Source organism: Patiria miniata, unplaced genomic scaffold (genome assembly GCF_015706575.1).
Source record: "Patiria miniata isolate m_02_andy unplaced genomic scaffold, ASM1570657v1 HiC_scaffold_17, whole genome shotgun sequence".
Classification (NCBI taxonomy): Eukaryota; Metazoa; Echinodermata; class Asteroidea; order Valvatida; family Asterinidae; genus Patiria; species Patiria miniata.
The window spans coordinates 8,119,310-8,142,032 of NW_024037055.1; the positions used below are offsets into that span (position 1 = coordinate 8,119,310).

At 40.7% G+C, this 22,723-nt stretch overlaps 1 protein-coding gene across 1 annotated transcript in view; it reads left to right on the top strand.

Annotated features, from left to right (window-relative positions):
* The window catches only part of LOC119723732 (fibropellin-3-like), a 63,564-nt gene that overhangs the window by 6,507 nt on the left and 34,334 nt on the right, over nucleotides 1-22,723 (top strand). Inside the window, exons 3-4 of the mRNA XM_038194549.1 lie at nucleotides 7,413-7,519; nucleotides 19,250-19,413. Coding sequence (XP_038050477.1) covers nucleotides 7,413-7,519; nucleotides 19,250-19,413 — 271 coding nt within the window. The remainder of the gene's footprint in view (nucleotides 1-7,412; nucleotides 7,520-19,249; nucleotides 19,414-22,723) is intronic.

Genomic DNA, 22,723 nt, shown 5'->3' on the forward strand with positions numbered 1-22,723 from the left:
CCACACAGGGTTGTCCTGACTACACCGCATATTCAAATATTCAATCATCAACCGAATAATCGAATAGCTTTTTGAATATTCGGGGAAAAAAATACACACATGTATACACACAGTCGTTTTTTGCTATGCTTCCGAGGATTGGCTTTGTGTTTTCCTTTGTCCCTGTAATATAACACTCTCCCATAGACTAAGCACACAAACCTGCGTTCGAGGACAATAGGCACCTTCCTTCGAGGATCAATTGCCCCTTTGTGCTCCTTTTGTTGTCTGTCCTCAGGCGTAATGCCATGCAGGAACACACACGACTGTAATGTTAGTTTATCATAAATTGCGGCGTTTTATTGTCAGGTGCCACTTTTTTTGTCGACGGTAACTTTTTTTGTCGACGGTAACTTTTTTTGTCGACGGCGGTTCAATTTTTCTAGAATTGTAGCAGGTTAAAGCCCTTGACACAGATAAAAGAATTCTGCCTGCAACTTTTGACCTCATTTAGTAACACTGGCGCGGCATGCATTTGCAGCTGGCAGTTTTGACTATCCGAAGATTCAGTCAAACACAGTTTTGAGTAATCGAATACTAAATTATTCAAAATGGACAGCTCTACATATATATGGTAAAGGTAAAGGTCCCATAGCCATTACTGGCCGTAGGGGCAGTGGGATGTTAGAGGTCCACTGTGTCTTGGGCGCGGCATATGAGTGGCGGTGCCCAGTCCTCTCCTCTCGCTGTCTTACCTTCCCTGAAGGAATCAGGTACCCATTTTACTGTTGGGTCGTCAGAGAAAGTTTTCCAGTTTTTGGTCCGAATGGGATTCGAACCGCCAACCTTCCACTCCGTAGCTCCATGCTCTAACCGCTCGGCTACGAGGCCCCTCTGATGCATTTATCATCATCATATACATGGCATTCCCTATTTATTGAAATATTTTGTGAAAACATAATTTTCCTGATTGACCGCTAGCATATAATGGAATGGAAAATGTATTCATCAGTGTATTTATCATAAAACCAGACTGACAAATTTACTTTACCAAAAATATTGTTAAAAAAGGGAATAGAGAAACAAATTGTCACCGTTTTGACGAAGTAACGAATCTGTGCACACAGCTGCAAAACCGAGTTTTGAGAAAATTCGCATTTGAAGTTTGTCAATTTACAAATCTCCCCCAGAATTAAAAATTACAAGACTGATGCGATAGCGCAGTACTTTATATCGAGCGCAGTACTTTATATCGAAAACAAATTCTCTTTATTCCATAAAATCATGTTTAATTAGGAGACGTTAATTACTAAAAATATTTTTCACTGCATAAAAACGTAAATTCCGCTTCGTCACACAAAATGTAGCATATATTTGTATGCATTTTATACATTTTAGAATGCAGATTCAACACTTTGTCAAAATGCAAATCGTGGAGGCTGCATAAATCTAAATATGGAACACGACACGTTAAAAATCAATGAGACTAAGTGACGAACAGAGATTCGTCACTACAGTCGAATCTCGTTAGTACAAACTCTGTTAATACAAAATTCTGGTTATAACAAACATAAAGCCTTAGTCCCGACTGTGCATTTATGTGCACAATGAATGGGACGGATGTTCCTCTTAAAACAAAATTCTGATACAACAAACAATTTGGCTAGGTCCGAACGAGTTTGTATTAACGAGACTCGACTGTACATCAAAACGAAAAGCTGTGTGTGTCACACAACGAACGATGAAATTGTGTGTCTCTAAAGTTGGTAATCATGTAGAGAACGTCATAAAATGTTAGAATATCAAAAAATCTCAGATTGCCTAAAATCTTGGTTTTGGATTGACTCATCACTTCGTCAAAACGGTGACGAAATGGATGATGGAAAAAATAGATGAAAGATTACTGTGAAGGAATATTTACAAAACTAATTATGGAAAAAGTAGATGAAAGATTATTGTGAAGGAATATTTATCAAACTAATCGACTTTTATTTTAATTAAAAGAGGAAAAAGGGAACTAAAAAGAACAAACGAGAGTAATAAACATACAAAAGAAAGTAACCCTAATGTGCTGCTTTAGTAGCAATGTTGTCTGCTCTGCACACATTTACAGCTTGTGATGTTGTTTAGACTTTAGAGGACATGATTTTACCTACATGTACTATGAGAAAGAATTGCACACGTCAGCACAAATTTGTGCAGTGAATTATTGCAAACCATTCACAAGTCACGCGCTGTACACAAATTCATTTTGGCTCTATATACATACGTACGCTCATGAAACATGACTGCTCAAAGCAGCCCTTTTTGACGGGAATTTGACTTGAGACGGGTGTTTAAAGATTCATAGCATCACACTTGCTGGGATGCGTGCCCAGGTGGGGGCCAGCGATGAAAAAGGGTGCAAGGGAGAAAAATGGGGAAAAAAATAAAGGCTAGGACACATAATGAGTAAGGGCAGTTTTAAAACAAGTATGTTGAAATCCAGCTAGGGCTGGGATGCGCTGTTTTCAGCTCCGGCCATTATCCGTGACCAGGCCACTAACCGGTTTCAAAGGTACCTGATTAATACCAACCAAGCACAAATGTATTCCCATTCATAAATACCTTTCGGTCAAAAATTTACAATTTTCAAACGATTTTATTCAACAATTCTTCCTCTTTATAAGATGGAATTTTGCGTCGGGGTGATATAAATCAAATTAGGTTTTGCCCTTCACCGACGTTTAAACACTGTATACTCAGTGTGTTACCTCCCGAGTGAAAGTTGGAAAAAATCACTCGGGTGGGACTCGAACCCACGACCTCCTGCTTTCTAGTGCAGATGTCTTACCACTCGACCACCGAGCTAATGGGATCGGTTGGCTGGTTCGAATCTGATGTACATAGCAGCGGGTACCGCATAAACTATTATAAGATGGAATTTTGCGTCGGGGTGATATAAATCAAATTAGGTTTTGCCCTTCACCGACGTTTTAACACTGTATACTCAGTGTGTTACCTCCCAGTGTGTTATTCTTCCTCTTGTTTTGTGAAACACGCACCCTTTTGCTATGTATGTATGTGCCCCGCGCGCATAGTGTTAAAAAATCTCCTTTTTGTGGGATGTGACACAGAATGCAGTGGTGCACAGCACTCTCACTAGCATTTCCTTCAAGAGCGGTGGAAATCCATTGCAAACAGCTTTTTAAAAATTAAATGGTGGTGGTGAATTTGTTGAAGTGACCCAATTAGCAGTTGCTTGACGACAACAAAAATGGTGATCCATCATGTCAAGGGAGCTGTTAATTTTGAACATTTTATGTCACTATTAAAGGGAATATACAACATTTGCAAACATCGAAAAATAAAACTACCAAGTTTTTACAAAATACACAACAGGATGTTGATAAATGACAGTCTAAAGCATCCTGTAAAATTATGGCACCTGGTGTGAAGTCATTTTCAAGAAAATGGTGTTTTTGTATACATTTCCAACAGTGGTCGGCCGACCACCGTTGGAAAAACCTAACTATTTTTCAACTACTGCTCCAACTTTACCCTTTTTTCAGTCCAAATTTTGTTTGCTATTGGTTACATGTTCATGAACGGGTGCAGGCCATCTAGACTGGTTCCCTTACCTTACAAGTTTCTGGCATCTATAAATTGATCCATTTTATCTTTAGTGGAGTCAAGGAACCAGACTACTTGAACATTTTTGTTTTTCTTGGTTTTTTCAGCATTTTCCAACACACAACTTCAAACATGTCAGTGTAACAATATTTGATCTATTATACTAACCCCTCAAATGGTTCATTTCTGAAAATTACCGCAAAAGCCTATGATGTACATTCCCTTTAATAGCCTCTTAAAACTGATTAATATGAAAAATTACACACACATGAGAGAGCCTCTCATTATTAGTCTCATAATCAACAATAACAGTTAATAATTTAAACACCGTCTGTTTCAGTTGGGCAATATAAATTATTCTTCAGTAGAGGTCCTTCATCCTTGAACTAAGTAAGCTAAAATGTGTGGTTTGAACTTGTTGAGGTTGATTAGTACCAGGGCCCAATTTCATAGAGCTGCCTAAGCAGAAAATTTGCTTAAGCACGAAAAAACATTGCTTAGTAAAATTAGGTTACCGGCCAAAACTCCATGTGGTGTACATTGCTTGTGACTTGTGACTGGTATTTAGCTGTTGTTTACTTAGCATAACAATCGCATGGAGTTTTGGCCGGTAACCTGATTTTATTAAGCAAGACGTTTTTGTGCTTAAGCAAATTTTGTGCTTAAGCAGCTCTATGAAATTGGCCCCAGCTGGTTGGCATCATTGGTGCAGCAATAGAGTGTGTATAACCAGTTGGTGTTTTATCAACCATTTAAAACCACCCATGTGACGGGCTCTCGACCAATAGGAATGGGTAAATGGGTGATAAATATTGCAGAGCTGGCCAAAAAAAGAAGATATTTAACCATTCAGTCTAAATTTTGTTTTTAATGAAAACCTAGGGTTCCTCAAAGGTCACTGGCTATAGCCACTTCCATAGGAGAATGTGAAATTAATGGCAAACTGTAGCCAAGTAACGCGGACACAACCATGATCACATAATCTTTTCCTGGCTCCCTGCTGTACAGTGTTACACGTGCAGCTATCGGTAACCAATGCATCAACCTCTGAAACTGGGATGTGTCGTCCCGAACAGTTGACCAGACAAAACCAGTTCCTGTCATCACTGACTCAAGAGAGGGTTAAATTAATTCAGTCCAACATAAAGCCGCACCGTCTTCGATCAGATGTGCCCCAAGCCAGAAAATAACACAATATTTGCAGTTTTATTGATATGGCACCGTGTGGGGATTAAATGGATTATACCAGATTAAACAGGAGTTAATCTCCCCGAGGCTAAATCCGATTGGCACCAAGACCGGATATGCTGACCGAATCGCGGGCGGCCATTGTGTGGCCGTACCATCCCTTCCCCTTAGGCATTGACGTAGGGTCAGTCGCCATTCAGTCACCACTCAGCATTGTGTAACTTGTCCACGGAGTGAAATTATCAGTTTGGCCCCTGAAATAAGGCGGAAAAAAGTCCAGGCGTCGACGCTTGTAAAAGTGAACTCTAATCTTTAAACCTAATCCTTCCAGAATCCTTGAAAATCCACCGAGTTTTGGAGGATTGAGGAAGGTAGAGCCCAGCCACTTTGGTAGAGTAGATCATTTGTTATCCAAAAAGCAGCTGTCCAGATTATCGTTGAAAAGCTTACTTGGTGTAAAGATAGCAATGGCAATAAACTCCCTGCGAAATAATTCTTTCTGGCATGCTGTCATTTTGAAGAAAACAATAAACGAAGGCCACACCCAAAGATGCACCATGTGACGCATTTTTAAAAATTTCTGTTAGTAGTTGGTTTGTAATTCGGCGAATCAGTGAATGGGTGCCTGCAAGCATTGACACGATGCACACGCGCGCACGGTTGCTATTATTTGTCGGTTCATTGCGTGACATCGCGTAGCTGCAATCGGCTGAATGAGAACGTGTCCGGGATGCTGATTTTGACCGCAATTCAAAACATGAGTCGGCAACTTTTGAATTGAAATCGAGATCCCAGACTATTGTTTTCTCGGAGTATACTAGCAGTCACTGAGCTAAAAGTTTCATTAGGTTAGTTGTTAACGACCTGTTTCTAGATTTTGAGCAGTTTTGTTGCTTCAAATGAAAAAAAAAATTAACAAATGACAAATGATACACCCTATCTTGAAAGTTACCCTTTGATGAAAGTGCAATGTAAAGAATGTATGATGTTGTCCTCATGTGAATCAAAACGTATTTGAAGAGAGCTGACAGGAAATGGCCATCGTCACCTCCCTTGGATGTGCTGATGTGGTTTGAGCGAAGAGTATTAAACCTAGCTCCGCCACGAAGATAAGACCACTTTATGAATTGCATTTAATAACGGCCGGTTTGTACTGATGTAGTGCCTTGAGCGTCAATATCGGTAGACGAGCATACTTTATGAATAGACAATATTGTTTTTATTCTTTGAGAGCCTCTTTATTTATTCACAGGAAAGTAATCCTTCACATTTAGTCCTAAAATATTTATGACAAATACGACCGTCATGAAATTTGAGGCATTTAGTTTGTAATTATTAAGTATACATTAAAAATGTGCAGAATAATATCCTTGCACTGTATACAAATTGTTTACAGAATTTCAAGCCCCACTTTCTGATTTTATAGCTAATTTATGGTGCATGACAGTACACGCAGGAACATTTGATCAATTCAATGTTTGTAAGCATCTCTGTTTTCCAAAAAAAAAAAATTAAGATGAAGAAAAAGTCCCACGGCAATAAAGGTTAGAATGATCCAGCGACCTCTTGCGTATAAATATCTTAACAGTTTCAGCGCGGAGCTTTCGTCTGCCCAATAGCACTAGCAAAGCTTTGGTCTCCAGCATAGCAGGAGCCAACGGTGGCAGAAGCGGGATCCATAGAATTTATTGATTCCCATTCTCTTTATGTAATAATTCCACTTTGCCCAAAACCAACTGCGCGGCATTTGCAAGTTGTGAATACCCGGCCAGGCTTTCGGCAGTTTGAAGAACATCGACCCGGGTTTATGTGTACTGTTTTAGTGATCATCTTTAAATAGGGATCCTGAGTGGCAAAGTTGGGGGCGGGGCAAACGGAACGGAAAGAGGGACTAGTATCTTTAGTGCCAATGAACACTGGAGTACCGGTCTAATTTGGCCACAGAAAACTCTACAGTGATCAAAATCACTGGAGCGGCCCAATGCATACCATGTCCATCAAAATTAAGCAAAAACAAGTTTTAAATTTCACCTGAGTTAGCAGAGTTAGAGTTGATTAAATCAGAGTAAAGTTTGATTAAATTTAGCTTAGGGGGTCCCTAAACAATCACCATAACGCAGTGGCTGATCCAGGGGGTGCGGAGGGGGCGTCCTCCCCCCCCCCCCCCCCCCCCCCGCCCGCCCCGCCCAGGAAGTGACCTAAATTTTCTCAAACAAGGCCATTTTTCACTTGAGAGAGCCCTCCCCTCCCCCCCCCCCTGCACTCCCTCGGCCCGCCAACCCCTTCCTCCCAGCATTAAGCTCTCTGGCTTCGCCCTTCTAATGAAGGGTCCAGTTTTATGGCTTTGCTATAAGCAGAAAAGATATTGCTTAGCAACAAATGCGAATGAATTAGGACCCAGCTTAAATTTCTAAAAAGGCTCAATTTTACTAGAGAGTGGCTCCTAGATCGTTAGACAAATAAAAACCCCAAGAACTTCAGTTGATCATAGTTTCATAATAAGTGCCGTTTTCGACACTAGTATCTTGCTTCTGGACTTTACACGAATCTCACGAGTGCCACTTAAACGTGACACTCAATTAAGCCACTCATCCAATTGGTATTTTTTATTTCATTATCTTTTTCCTCCCCAGGAAAATTGCAATTCTGAGGGGTCGTGTTTCGGAGTCAACGGCACGCAGAACGTTCCCGTGGACGTGCAGTTGAAGCCAGTCCAGATTCAGCGCGGACAAGTAGTCAGGTAATGATTTAAAGTCTGTAAATGTATGTGCTGTTCTGGAGAAAGAAAAAAAATCTGTGAAATTGAAATGGTAGATAACTGTTTACGAATGAAAAAAAAATCACTTTCTACACACTGATCTCTGTTTGGTCTTCCAAAAAAAGAATTTATGCACTTTGCATATTTATATTAGGTTTTGCCCTTCACCGACGTATAAACACTCTATACTCAGTGCGTAACCTCCCGAGTGAAAGTTGGGGAAAAAATCACTCGGGTGGGACTCAAACCCACGACCTCCTGCTTTCTAGTGCAGACGTCTTGCCACTCGACCACCGAGCTGGAATTTGCATCGGTGTGATGTAAATCAATATTAGGTTGTTTGCCCTTCATCTTGTGAATAGTTTAATTGCGGTACCCGCTTCTACATGTACAACGTACATCAGATTCGAACAATTAAGCCAACCGATCCCACAAGTGCTGTGGTCGAGTGGTAAGACGTCTGCACTAGAAAGCAGGAGGTCGTGGGTTCAAGTCCCACCCGAGTGATTTTTTCCAACTTTCACTCGGGAGGTAACACAATGAGTATACAGTGTTTATACGTCGGTGAGGGGCAGAACCTAATATTGATTTACAGCACCCCAACGCAAATTCCATCTTATGAATGGTTTGCATATTGATTGATTTCTTGAACTCCGGTTTCACTCCATTTTTTTGAAAGGTGTGCCTCTCTGCTGCACCGCTAATTGTTTATCTTTTTTTTTAACACCCAACACCCACTCCACAGCAATCAAGAAACATATGTGACAGTGATTTCAGGGATTCCCAAGTCTTGAGAGATTTGTAAAACTGTGAAAATTTAAGCACCACAGGTGCATGGTGGTCTTGATCAGTGCAAGAATTCTATTGACTAACACCTTTAACTAACAGTGAAGGCGTTAATGCAATTATATCTGAAATGAGGGCCATCTGTCTTCTTGAAAGAGTGCGCTCTGCGGAGTCTCACTTTTGACACTTTGCGATGCGGCTCTTGTCTGCTTTGCCCTGCTGCTGAATTTTTACTCTATTGATAACCGGACATCGTCCCCGATGCCGTAAGAATTGCAAAAGTATCGCTTTCTGTTGTCCATCTCCCCTTATTTCAATGAGACGTCCAAGTTAAACAGCTTGACTAGGAGCGTATCTCAAATGTTTTCCCCTAACAGCCGAAGTGCTGACGCCAAGAATGTCTAAGTGGCCCAATTTACAACTCATCAGTCTCGGCACCGAGTACAACAACAACCCAAAACGCGTCCTGGTTTTTTTTTCTTAAATCGATGACAGTATACGGTGCTTAAAGCTTAATTGCCCGGTCGCCGAATTATTAATTCGACTTTGATAGCATCTTCGATGCGAGAAAACAGCCGGCTATCCCGCGCAACTCCTTAATACAAACACCGCGAAGAACGAGGCATTAACCTGACCAGAGACGGGTCTGAATTACTAATCGGCGAGAAACGCTGGAGGAGCGGAAGCATACGTGCGGGACTAAACCATTATGTATGCACTGGAGCTATATGATAGGCAAGACCGATTGTCTTCATGTCTGATCAAGGATTGCGGGGTTTAGACGTGCAATCACAGTGTGGCACTTAGAAGATGCAGTAAATATTGAGAAAGATTTCAAGGGATATCACAGATTGTTAATAAACACCAGAGCAGTGGGTTCAATGACTCCAGGTTTCATACAGTTTTTACTTGAAGTTTTCAATCATTTTACCGATACCTGAGGGAAATTGCCCCCTCAACACTACCCCCATGGGGATAATTAGATCCACCCAAGGAGATTAAGTGGGTTTGAATGGGCTATTGCAATTCGTCATCCGGCCTCAGGGCTGTCCTATTATCCAAGTAGGGGGGGTTTATGAGGATTTTATTCATGAAGAAACTGTGTGTCCTGATGCTCAACTTACAAGAAAGCTAGCATTTTATAAAGGAATTTGTTTCAAGTTCATACACGACGTTTCCTGCATACATCAAAAACAATATACTGAAGACTGCACAACGGAACTGTAACGTTTTTTTCTGTTAGTGTAAGCAACACATCTCCACACAGGCACTAAAAAGTGACCGGAAAAGATGGAAGCTAAAGCTGGGGAAAAAACATCCTCTTATCGTTCCATCCAAAATGCGCACCTTGTAACTGTTGCATTTGTGTTGTGTGCCGGCGCAGTCATGACGCAAGTATGAGTGGTTTTCACGTCACTCTCTACTCATCAATTCAGACAGTTGACAGGATGGAGAAAGAGAAAAAAGCCAGTGAATTGTTGACTTTGTGAAATAGCCGAAGGTCGCTCCCCGACGGAAAACAAGCGGGGAGTGCGAAGTCATTCGTATTCCGTCTTTCGTATCCACGATCTCAGATAATAAGTGGATTATTGAGTCGACGTCTTTATGCCACCCCCCCCCCCCCATGCGCAACAACCCCAAGGCCAATGCATGGATGTGAATTTTTTTTCCAGCGCAATTTGAGATAAGACCGGTTGAATTAAAAGGTTTCCTGGGGATAGGTGTGTACCATGCGAGGGGATTAAAACAAGCGAGGTTTTGTCACTGAGAATTGCAGCTTTGACAAGAAAGGTCTTCTGTCAATGTCCTTCAGTGATGTAATCTAGTGTGCACATGTTCCGTAGCTAAATGAAGACAGGGCGAAAAAATAGGAAGAGAAAAACATATTTCTGCTGATTTTTATTCATTTTGCCCTTCAATTAAATTAATTTTTTAAGCTCTGGATACTCTGAGTGCTGTTCATGGGAAATATAAGGAGCTACTTCAGTGGGACTCGAACCCACAACCTTCTGATTTTTGATGCAAACATCTTCCCACTTGAGCACCGAGCTAGCCAGAGTCTTACTACAAGTGTACAACCGATGTACAATCACATTCAAAGGTCGTTTCTGCTGACTTGATTGGAGACCCTGATTGAAAGGGAATTAGGTTTGGCGAAAACCATTTGCCGATTTTTGAAACAGTGACCTTTTCAAAAGAGAAAATAAGTGCGTTAATTCTCTTTTCAATGGGGGCAATGAACCAGCCCAGATGTTGGCCTGTGTCGGCAACGGAAAGTTTAAACAGCGCTAGACTAACTTAAATCTGGCTGTTCCTGGAAGTGCAAATTGAATTAATGAAGTTGTCTAGGTGACAATTCCCTCCTCGGAATAAATAAATATATTTCCCCGAGAGAGTGTCAATCGAATAGAATAAAAATGCAGATTCTTTTTCTGTGGAAGGATAAGAGCTGGAATTGTGTAAATATTTAAAGACTTGCTGATGGATTTTCCTGTCATGTTTCTGAATACTGAAATTGAATTGAAAACAGAATGCTAGACACATTTGTGTTGTTTTGGAGAACTTGTAATTTTGCTTTGGAAATGAAGTTTGAATTCGTTTGTGTTTGGAGCGCTGTTTTATATTTCTTTATATTTCTTGTTTTTCAGTGGAAATGTTTACCTAAATTGGCCCAGCAAAACCTGAATTGCTATTAGTCATGATTGTGTTAATTCATTTTTCTAAATACATATGTATTTGTAAAATATTGGTCTTATTCATTTTCAGTATATATGTTTTAACTAAAAACACATACATAATTTTCACATTAACCCCAACTACATTTCTGTGAGGATATGCAACTCAATCCTGCAAAATCCTCCAACTGCCTCCATGTAAAAATGGCATGCAGCCTCAATCCTGCAAAATCCTCAGTTATTTCTTGAATGTGGTCCTTGGAGGGGTGACCACTGCCTCAATCCTGCAAAATCCTCCAGCAATCACTGTCAATATGTTGATGCAGAGCCAGTGACATCCCGGAGCAGTGCAGGGGCCTAAATTTATGCAAGGCTGAGCATAAACAACACAAGGTTCAACCTAAGACCTTGACACAGTGCATCCTCCAAAATCAGTCACACATTTTTGTCACACATTTTTGTCATATTGCAAAGAGCATTTTGGACGATTTGAGAAGGTTAAGTTTAATAAATGCTCTGGATGCTTGAGGTTAACGTTCGAACCCGCTTCTTGTTTTCATTTTTCAACTTGAACCGTCTTTGGTATTTTCACGCTGATTACAATTTATTGCCAGGGTGGCAGGCCCCTCGTGGTTTAAATCTCTCCATTATTGGGATGTTGGAGAAACAAGTACGACAAATCATACCGGCACGACAAAACACAAGGGACTTTTGTACGTTGCGCGATTGACAGACATGCTAATTCAGCGGGGAGTAGGCATCATCAGACATGTGTCCGCGAGCTTGTCCACCGCGCGTTTCTTCAAACACCGCAGTTGATGCCGGGTCCCACGGGTTTGGCTCCAACAACATCCCAATGCCGCGCCATTATGCAGAACAGTTGAAGAAAGATCGCGGTCGCCAAATCAAATGTGGTTGTTGTGTTAATATTGGGTCGGTTATTTGAAAGGGGGGAGCGGTTTGGGAATCATCAGAAAGGTTGTCACCGCGGATACGGCGCTAGGTGTGAGGCTGAGGATTAGTACCTGTATTTTTGACAGCGATCCGCGTGATGGACTGTGGGTATATCAGCGACCGTGTTATTGAGTCAGAGAGGTGAGCCCTCGTGCGTAGAAGGCCTCCCGAGATTGGACTGAAAGATTAGAAACAGAATTTATGACCGCAATCTGGATGCCCTTAGTCTCCCGTACGAAGGTTAACCAAATAGCATTTGGGATGACTTACGGCCTGTGATTTCGGCTCAGATCTAGTGAGTTTCACAGAAGCTGTGGAAGATTTCGCCATAGAGATTCCGCGTGCTAAACACGGATATCATCCCAAAATGTTTGGGCCAGAAAGGGCTGTGACGTATAGGCGATATACTGTATGTTTGGGTCGCAACTGGAAAAGTACAAGAACTTATTGTGGAGGAATTACAGGAATAGATTCCTCAACCTGTGACGTCAAGCATGGCTGAAGGGAATGTAGACGATGTATCGTCTACATTTTGTTTCTGTAAACATTTCAGTCTTTTAGTGCACCCATAATCCATGCAAGTGGTATTTGACACCTGTGTCAAACAGGTATACAGTTTTCTTTTTTCTTTACATTTTTTTTCATTTCTGTAAAGTAGTGAAACTGATGAATGCAATTTGCCCACAAATGTTTGACCTTTGCAAAGACTCTCAACAATTTTACATGCGCCACTGCAAACCTTTATTCCCATCCGTAAGTTAATTTTCCACACCTAGGCAGCCACGGAATGATGGACTGAATGTTTTAGGAACGGTTCACAAATCATCGGAATGGCGACGCATGTCATACATGTAGGTGCATGTCGCCCTTTGCCAAAAAAAAACCCCCAAAAATAAATCCTCGCTGTATCCATGCAAATCGCACCGTTGCCGCGTCATTAAGTCTGCACGCATGATTTGTCGCTGATTGAATTCCAATACGTCCTTTCTCCTATTCTATTCAATTTTGTTATTATATTAGCACTGAAAAAAACCGCAATGAAAGTCTACACTTTTGAAATTTCGCTGTTGCCTGGCAATGGCCAGCTCCAATTTGAATGAAAAAATGAAAAGTAATATACAGAAATTCTTGGCGTAAAGCTTCCAGCGGATCAATCTGATGCCTGGCAACGGATTTAATCAGGAAATTCTTTCCCTCCCCCTCCGTAGTCCATCGCTGGATTGCCCGGCTTAAGTCGCTGGTTTCCTCACGACTCGTTAAACTTGCAGCTGCGAGTTTCCACAAAATTGCATATCTTCCTTTTTCATCTTGCTTTCAAAGCAAATTTGTGAGAGCGCCGAACGCGACACTGTCCATTGTAGCAAAGTGACCTTAAACTGGGCCGTGCTTTAATAACGCAGAGTCGATTTCATCAATTTGTATTTGACTTTCTATCGGCCTGTCATCGTGAATTTTTAGTCCAGTTCAAGTTGGAAAAGGGCAAATCCTACGTTTAGAATTAAATGTTGGTTTTCTTTGCCTAATTATTAAGGTACTTTTTGATTTGTGAATTTTCATCTTGTCAATAAAATCTGGCTCCCAGTCAAAGCATAGCTGTATCAAGCTACATAAACAGTCACAGCCAGTCAATCCTGCTGTATGTAGGCTGGGAGCTATCAACTGTTACAAACAGTCACTTGATTGATTTGTAAAGTTTCTTCTTGTCAACAAAATCTGGCTTCCCTAGATTAATAATGGATAATTGAGAGGCTATAAACTGCCCTCTTACAAGTTGTCCTTTCAGTCAAAATCAGTCAAGTGACTGTTAAGAGCTCCCAGTTAGCAGGATCGACTGGCTGTGACTGTTTATGTAACTTGATGCAGCTATGCTTTGAATGTAGGTGATTGATAAGCCAGCTGTGCTAACCATTTGTCTGCTTTTGTCGGTTGACTGAATTTGACTAGTCACAGTGCTTGCTAGAAATATGCTCTGACTGTTGTTGACTAACCTGTGTCAAAGGCATGGCAGGGGAAGAGGATTGATTTTTTGACTGTTTGTGACTGTTCAGACAGCAGGAGGGTTAACAATGCTAATTATTTACAAATTTCTTGAAAACATCCCAAATTTCCCATCCTGAAGTAACATCCTACAATATTGCAAATGTTGGTTCATTCTGCAATCTGCAAATGTTTTCCCCCGTCACCTCAGAGCGTTGCCCTAAATGGAAATAATTCTGGATTTCAAAACCGAAGCCAGGCCAGCCTCCTTTGAAAAATCCTCAATACCTGTTTCCCTAAAAAAACAATTCCAAGAAATGTAGCACCCAGCTAAGATAGTGTATCCGAAATTAATTTCTTCAGTTACACAATCAAAACTTTCCGCTGGGTATTCAGAGGCCATTCACAGAGCCGTCAGAATGGTCAAGTCAGCTCTGAGAAAAACAATATTAATCTCAAAAATTGTTTCTCCGGCACATGACTTTATCCGGGCCAAACTCAATCAATCTGGAGATGCAGCAGAAGTCATCGTCTCCTCGCACGATCGACTGAAGCCAGAGAAGAGGGGGGTAACGTGAGCCTCGCAAAACACCGGAGTTCACGTCGTCAAAGAATAACATTTGCACGAACCTGAAGAAGCTTTCAGCGCAGTCCGAAAGATATCCAATTTCAGCTTTTGTCACTGAATGACACCTCTTTTTTTTTTTTATTTTTTTTTTTAATCATCGCTGTCCAGTCTCGGGGCCCAAAAGACAGAATTAATTTCAGTCCCGATTTTTTTGTATCTTGCATTTTACGAGTCCCTGGTCCGTTGTAGTCGGAAATGTTGACGAATCTGACATTGACATATGGAGCGTGTGCGTGCATGCGTGCATCCGCGGCCGGCTCAAAATGGAATTTGTATCAATTTGAATACAGTATTGCAATGGCGCCCTAGCTGACAAATGTCACATCAAATATTGGGACATCACACGCTCCGCTTGGTCTTTTCAGCAGGATAGAAAAAAAAGTTTTCGACCTCTTTTTTTTCTTCTGGCGATATTGCCTGTGCCTGATGTTATTGAGCTGCTAAAGCAGAAATGTATCTTTTTGTATTGCATGGAGCTCGTAAGCAGTTAAGCAGTAAACAGCGCTTAGCAAGTTTCTGCACTAAGCATTAATGAGATGGAACCAGTCACAGCAATGAGCATCATATGATATTTTGGCTGGTAATCTGTTTTTACTAAGCAGATGTTCTGTGCTTTAATAGCAGATGTCTGACTAGTGAGGTGTTCTGCTGTGAGGAGTTTGATCTTAGCCACTCCCACTTTAACTAACCCCACCCCTTCTTGTCCTTATTACCCCCCCCCCCCCCCATGTATATATAACCACTGTGCTCATAAATTTGTAAATCTCAATATAAGATTTTAAAAAGAAGTCTTTAAAACACAGTTTGTCTTTATGTTTACCCCCTTTTCTATTTCTTCAATTTCTTGTGCCTGGAAAAATTCCCTTTCTGCATTTAAAGATTTAGGAAGCTAGCAAAATATTTTTTTTTAATTGTGTGGATTATCTTTATAAAAAGTCAACTGTTTGTGTGGAAATATCTTCCAGAGTTTCAACTCACTGCGCCTAGTGACCATGACGCTCTGGCTTGAAACTTTTCATTTTCCTCACGTCCCATCGTCGCTCTCTCGCGAAGTCTTGCAGCATCAAGTGTCTTTTGTATCCTGCCAGTCCCGCTGTGTATCCACCGAGCTATTGGGTTTCACGATATTACACTTCCTTTGATGCCCCACGGTATTGTATCATGTAAATGTGCATTAAAACTGTAATCAAACCGTGTAGCGAGAACAGAAAAAAACAGGACCAGGGGCAAAATTTGCCAAAGAAGAGTAGGCCGAAGCCTGATATTCAGGGGCGTATGTTGGTTATCGGATCACACAAAATAAGTCAAGAGTTAATATCTAAGTTGTTATTTTATATGGACTATAAACATAGTGGGGTTGTGTCCCATTATCTTGTTTTATATTTTGTCTGAATCTAGCTCGAAGCGACACTGTTTGAAATCATTCCAGTGTAACCCATTACTTAACGCTAACTGGGATTGCGAAAAAATTGTGTTGACCTATTTGGTGAGGTCATTAACAGAAATTAAGTGCATTGTTTTGTAAAAATCATAACATTGAAAGCATTTCAATTCAGTTTTCAAACTGTTGCTACAAATTGTCAAAAAAAAATTGTAAAGGAGTAAAATGAAAGTCATTTTTTGCTTGTTCCGTGAAATTCAGTCACACATCATGTTAAGTTTGAGTTTGTGTTGTCATCGCCTTCAAATGTCATGGGTGTTTTATATGCTTCTCACAATACTGCAATCGCACCTTGGGACATGATTTCAAGCGAAATTGAGGATCCGCCGATCCAGAACTTTCATTTCCGATAAAAACTCTGCACAAAGCACAATGACGGCCGCCTGAACTGAGCAACAATCTTCCGGAGATTTCCCACAAGGTTCTGTCAATATTCAAAGCACAATGACATCCATACCCTCTGTCCCTGCAAGACGTTCATCAAGCAAAGAAGGAATAAAATTCCGTACCCCGTAGCTCCACTCACAAGTAATCACCAACGGATGAAATTTTTCTGACTTGTGAAGGGATTTTGATTTTTTTTTTTTTTTTTTGTGCACTCGTCCCGAGCCCCGATATTAGAGGCGCAGTGATGTAAACACAGTTTGGCAGGGACGGATTGGCCGACAGCAATCGCAGGACATGACTCCGACACAAACTGGGTGATTATATGGTTGCCAACTGCAGACCAACACGCTTCCTTTCATCGAAATCAATGAACGTGGACCGAAGCAACTGGTTATTTTTCAAGAGTGACGGCAGTCGGTCTCACTTTGCAATGCAATTGAGACGTTCATGTTCTGAGACAAATGTTGACTTGTCGATTTCTGTTTTGTTACTTTGTATTATTCTTGCAAATCGTCTTCCACAGAAGAGAAAGTCTACCTTTTACAGAGTTCTAACCCAGTCATTTTTTTTCACAAGGCAAGTCGCAAGTCAATTTTTCCCGAGTCAAGTCCCATGTCATGTTTTTTTTTTTCAAGTCAAGTGCCAAGTCTCAAGTCAATTTGTTCAAGTCCGTCTGAACATGCCAAATCATAATTCACATGACAGATGCACCCTTTCTCTGATATCCTTTACTGACGATACAAGTCTTCAGTTTGTAATAATATGAATACAAGTTAGGAATTGTGCCCAACTAATGCCTGGCTCGCTACATGTACATCAGGTCCTTGGCTTTCTTTTAACCGAATTTTGCATAAATTAAAGTTGTGTATATTTTAACAAAAGCGTTAATGTCAGCATTCAGCAAGTCAAATTTCTTCAAGTGATGTCAAGTCGCAAGTAAATATTTTTCCAAGTCAAGTCAAATCTCAAGTAAAAAAAATAAATAGTGACTCGAGTTTGAGTCATCGACTCGAGTCAGCAACACTGACTTTTTATCAGCGCTTTTTGTGACATTTTGTTTCCCAAGCAACTGGAATTCATGAACAAAATTGTCAGTATCCACCCAAAAATAACTGAGAGGGAAGTCTTGAAATTATTGAATTGACTTTGCAACCAAACTGTTGACTTTTACACCATGTTATTTTCTTCAACATTAATGTAACTGTGTATTTAACTTTGACTATCAAAGCCAGAGTCCATCATTTCCAGCAATCCCAAAAGTAACTGGCGTAATTATTGTTGAAAAACAAATTTGGTTGAAAGGTAGTAAGGGGACTAAACTCCCTGTGAAATTATTCTTTCTGGCAAGCTGTCATTTGAAGAAATCAACAAAAGAAGGCCTTTCCAATGGTGCATCTTAAGCACTGTTGGAAATTTCCGTTAGTAGTTCGGTTTTTTTATTCGGCGAAGCGCGCACAAGCGTTGACACGATGCACGCGCGCGCGCAGTTGCTGTAATTCGTCGGATCGGTGCGCGACATCGCGTAGCTGCCATCGGCTCAGTGAGAACGTGTCTCGGACGCTGAATTCAGGCCCAATTCAAAACATATGATTCAGCAACTTTTGATTTGAAATTGAGATCCTAGAATGCTGTTTTGCTCGAAATATACAGCTAAAGCTGAGCTGAAACTTCATCAGGTTAATTGTTCAGCACCCTTCTTTAGATTTTGAGCACTTTTGTTGCTTCAAACGAACAAAATGCACAAATAACAAATGATGGACTATACCTTTAAGAAGTACATTGATTTTAAAACGCATGCATATATAGGTAGTCTCACTCCAAGACGTCCTTAGCGGCGTGATATTTCAGCACGCATGCGTGTTATTGGACTGAGCAGCAATTCACCGAAACGGGTGCCCTTAACACATGCACCAACAATCCGCTTTACGTGCGGTTGGTCTACTGAGTCAGGTTCGTGAATGGGACCATGAATGCTAGCTGCTGCGCGGTGCAAAGGCTGTACCATCTATCGTGAGCTACGTACACCGCTAAGAACTTCTTGAACCAAGACTAACATATAGGCTACAGCTGCCGACATTTTGAACTAATATATTGACTAACATATGCATGAGTCAATCCGGAAATAGATACAGAAAAACGAAAATCCATAAGAAGTAAATTTTGTCAGGAAAATTAACCCTCTCCACTTGAAGTAGCCACACGGTTATTCATAACCTTCTATGCAAGCATACATTCTGTGCCAATTAGTTGTCCTTTCAGTCGAAATCAATCAAGTGACTGGTTTCAACAGTTACGAGCTCCCAACCTACATAAAGCAGGATTGACTGGCTGTGACTGTTTATGTACATGTAACTTGATCCAGCTATGCTTTGACTGTAGGTGATTGATAAGCCAGCTCTGTCTACCACTTGTCTGCTTTTGTCTGTTGACTGCATTTGACTAGTCACAGTGCTTGCTTGAAATATGATCCGACTGTTAATGACTAGCCTGTGTAAAAGGCATGGCAGGGAAAGAAGATGGATTTTTTGACTGTCTGTGACTGTTCAGACAGCAGGAGGGTTAAAGAGTGAAAATTTAGTGTCATCGACAGAAACTAGAGACAAGACATTCAAAGTTAGATATATTCAATTTAATCGAATGATATTTTAATAAACTCTTTCAATCCAGCAGAGTAAATCTTTGCTCTAAATCGTCTCGTCTTTACTTTCAGTTCATGTCGGTGAAGAGTGCAGTTATGCTCTTTGAAATTACTAGACTGTATTTTACTAAGAGAGGGTCACATTTTATGCGGCATAAAAAGACTGGGCATCGGCTGATCGATTTTTCTTTCTTTCTTTCTGTCTGTTTTTTTTTTTATCTCCCAGATTTGTGCCGGGCGGATCTTTCAGCATGCAGGCCTTCCGCGTCGACCTGGAAGCCTTTGATGCCTGTGACTCATCTCACGGACAAGCCGTCTCAGACCGGCCGTCCACCGCGCCGTTCGTCGTAGAGGAACGATATCTCGCCTTGGGCAGTAATCTCTTCATAGGTGAGCTGGCCATGTGCTTCTACACCATTATTTATTTTTTTCTTCAAACCATTTTTTCCCTGTATTTTAATCTGTCGTTCACCAACCTAGTTTTAAAAGGTCATTGTTTATTGTGCACTTAAGATTAACGGATTGATTGTGAATTGCCCATTAATAATTAGGTCTGAGTTTGTAGTTTTGAATAAAACTAATATAATTTATTTTAACTTGATGATTTCATTTTCAATAACTTTATATTTTGTTCTGTTGTGTGCTTCATGTTTGTACACTCAACAAAACAAATATCGAACTAGGCCAATTTAATAACTTTTTTTGACCGGTATTTGGAGATTGAGAAACAGCAGTTTTGAATTATGCTTATTTTTAAACCGGTTGAATTAATTCAATTATTTGTTTATCAGTGATCAAAGTAATTCCTACAGCATTTATCCACATCAAGATTCAGCAATTTTTAGATCTACAATCTGCATTTTTTTTTAAAACTAAAATGCAAAGTGTCTTTTTGTTTCCTTAAAAAAAAATCAAAGAAATCAAATGTTACTTCAGGAATCAGATGCAATCCTGGGACTTTTTATTAGCCACACAAAATGTACACAATCACAACAGAATTCTCTCCGGTGAAAGCATGGGCGTCGCCAGGATTTTTTTCTAGAGTGGGGCAAAACATATTTTTACCCAGAAAAAAACTGTATTTCTCAACATTTTCTGGAATTATCAGTTTTAGGGGGGCAGGGACATTTTGCCCCCCCCCCCATTAAATTTACACCACTATGACTTCGCGCCTCTTTTTCTTTTCTTTTTTTCTCTTTTTTTCGTCCTTTGTTTTTGTTTTTTTGTTGCTTTTCCGGGGGGGGGGGGGGGGGGGGGGGCAAGCGCCTCCTTGCCCTCCCCCTTGCGACGCCCATGGGTGTAAGAAATTAATTCCTGAATTGAATCTGCCGTTGAAATGTCCAAAAAAATCAGAACTTTCCCCAAAAATGGCTGATCAAATTAGCGCTTCCTTTCAAATGTGTTGCCTATAAGTCTGCTGTAATTGAAAGGCATGCACCTACAAGAAATAAAACAATAAAACCCTGGCAGTACCAAGTTCCCTACTCCACAACTGCATTCCTACAAATAAATCCTCCCAGGAGATTCTTTGGAGGACATGTCTGTGCAAATATCAAGGGAGAAAAAAAAGAGAAAAAGTACAAATATTGAATTTCATCGGAAGCAGGATTTGGTATTTGCCAGGTAAAGACCTTTTTTTCTCAGTTCACTTTTGCTCAAATTTCGAGATGGCGTCGAGTGGTTGGTTACCCGATAGGACTTCAGCTCAGCGTGCGCAAAGAGGTCAATGCACTTTGGGTGATGTTCCCCCCCCCCACACTCCGCCAAATTTAAGTGGGGAATTTTTACTTGCAGGAAATAATGATAAAATGACAACATTACCTCACAACTTGTTTGTTTTTTGGTAGCATTGCGTTTCATCCCATCAATAACGCTCGATTGTAAGCACGCTGTGACAATTGCATTTGATATTGTGTTTTTTTGGGGGAAAAAAACCTGCTTATTGAATTATTTTCAGGGGGCGGGGCGGAACAACAAATGTTACGAATTTGGCTGTAGAGTCTGCAGTTAAAAAAAGGATAATGTCAATAACTGTTTTATTTATAACCCTAACCTTCCCAAATCATCCAAAATCCTCTTTGCAAAATGGAGGATTTTGCGGGATTGAGGCTATTTTGGCAAAATATGTGGCTGATTTTGGAAGATGCACTGTGTCAAGGTCTTGGGCCGGACCTTGTGTTGTTTATGCTCGGCCATGCATAAATTTAGGCCTGTAATATATACTTGAAATCCTCCATACTTCGCCAGGATGTCACAGGCTCTGCCTTGACATGGCGACAGTGATTGCTAGAGGATTTTGCAGGATTGAGGCAGTGGTCACCCCTCCAAGGACCACATTAAGAAATAACGGAGGAGTTTGCAGGATTGACAATGTATGCAATTTTTACATGAAGGCAATTGGAGGATTTTCCAGATTGGTTAGTGGAGCTTTTTACAAACTGGCCTGGCTTTAAAGTTTAATGTTGATGTGAACTGAGATGGCGTTTTTACCTTTAGCCAAAATCCAAATTTCTCATATGTCTCAGAAATCGTGCAGTTTTGAGAAAACTGTCAATTTGCGGGACGTGAGGTTCCTAAAGTAACGGAAATCTTTTTTTTCCCCTTAACCTCGAGATGACATAATGCTTGAAGTTGTTTAGGACGATGATGATGATGTGAAGAGGGAAGTTGGGATGCTCTATAAGAAGGTGTTAGTGAATTGATCAGGCATGGACGGTACGATGCGCACAGACGTGCTATATAGTGCCGAGTGCGCGCCCTTGGCCTTTTGTGCACATGCCCCGGCATATATGCACACAGATGATCACGAATGTGTTGTCTTGGTCAGGACCTTTTCTATAAGACCTCACATAATGCACACACAACGGGATATCAGATTTGAGTTAATAAATTAAGAAATGAATAACTGAATGAAGAAAAAACTCTCAATGCTTTGCCATCAACGTGGCAAACATTGGGTAGTGTTGACTCAGTGATGACACCATTAATTCCTTCCGTAGATTTTGTAGAGTGGGCTTTTAACATACACAGTCTATATTGTGGCTCATCGTCTCCGGCAGACGGCATTAAGTTAACTCGCTGCGGGCAAAGATTCAATGTAAATGAGGAAAAAATGCAAAACAAATTCGAGAGGAGAATTGGATCTTGAATGAAAGGTATGCTTAATGGTCTCTGTGAGGCTCAACCGCTTGACCCCGCAAAGCCACATTATTTTTAAACTTTACCTTTAACGGCCAAACTGTTTTAGGATGTTGCTTGAGATGATTTCCCAGCTTTTTTTTACCTCAGCTCATAACCTCTGTAAGCAGATTTTTTTATTCATCACAACAGTATACTCTCTGTCATTGACGTATTAACCTACTGCATTAAATAAAATTCCAGTAAACATGTGGGTATGCCTCATGCCTTTGAAATCTAGATTGAGAAATTGAGCGACAATCATTCCTCGCAGTTTTGAAAGAGAGCATAAGTCATACGTTATCACGATTGTGACAACCCGGAGTGTTCCAATAATAGTTCTCGTCTCTCGTGGGTCTTGAGAGCTAAAACAAAATCAGGTGATATCTTGGCAACACTCTAGGTGATTGCATCGGTGCTGGGTAACCGTGGCGACACATCGTCGACAATCGGTCCCGATCACTCCACGGAGAGACCAAGAACGATGTTGCTCGGCAAACATCGTAGGAGGACCATGTTTTTG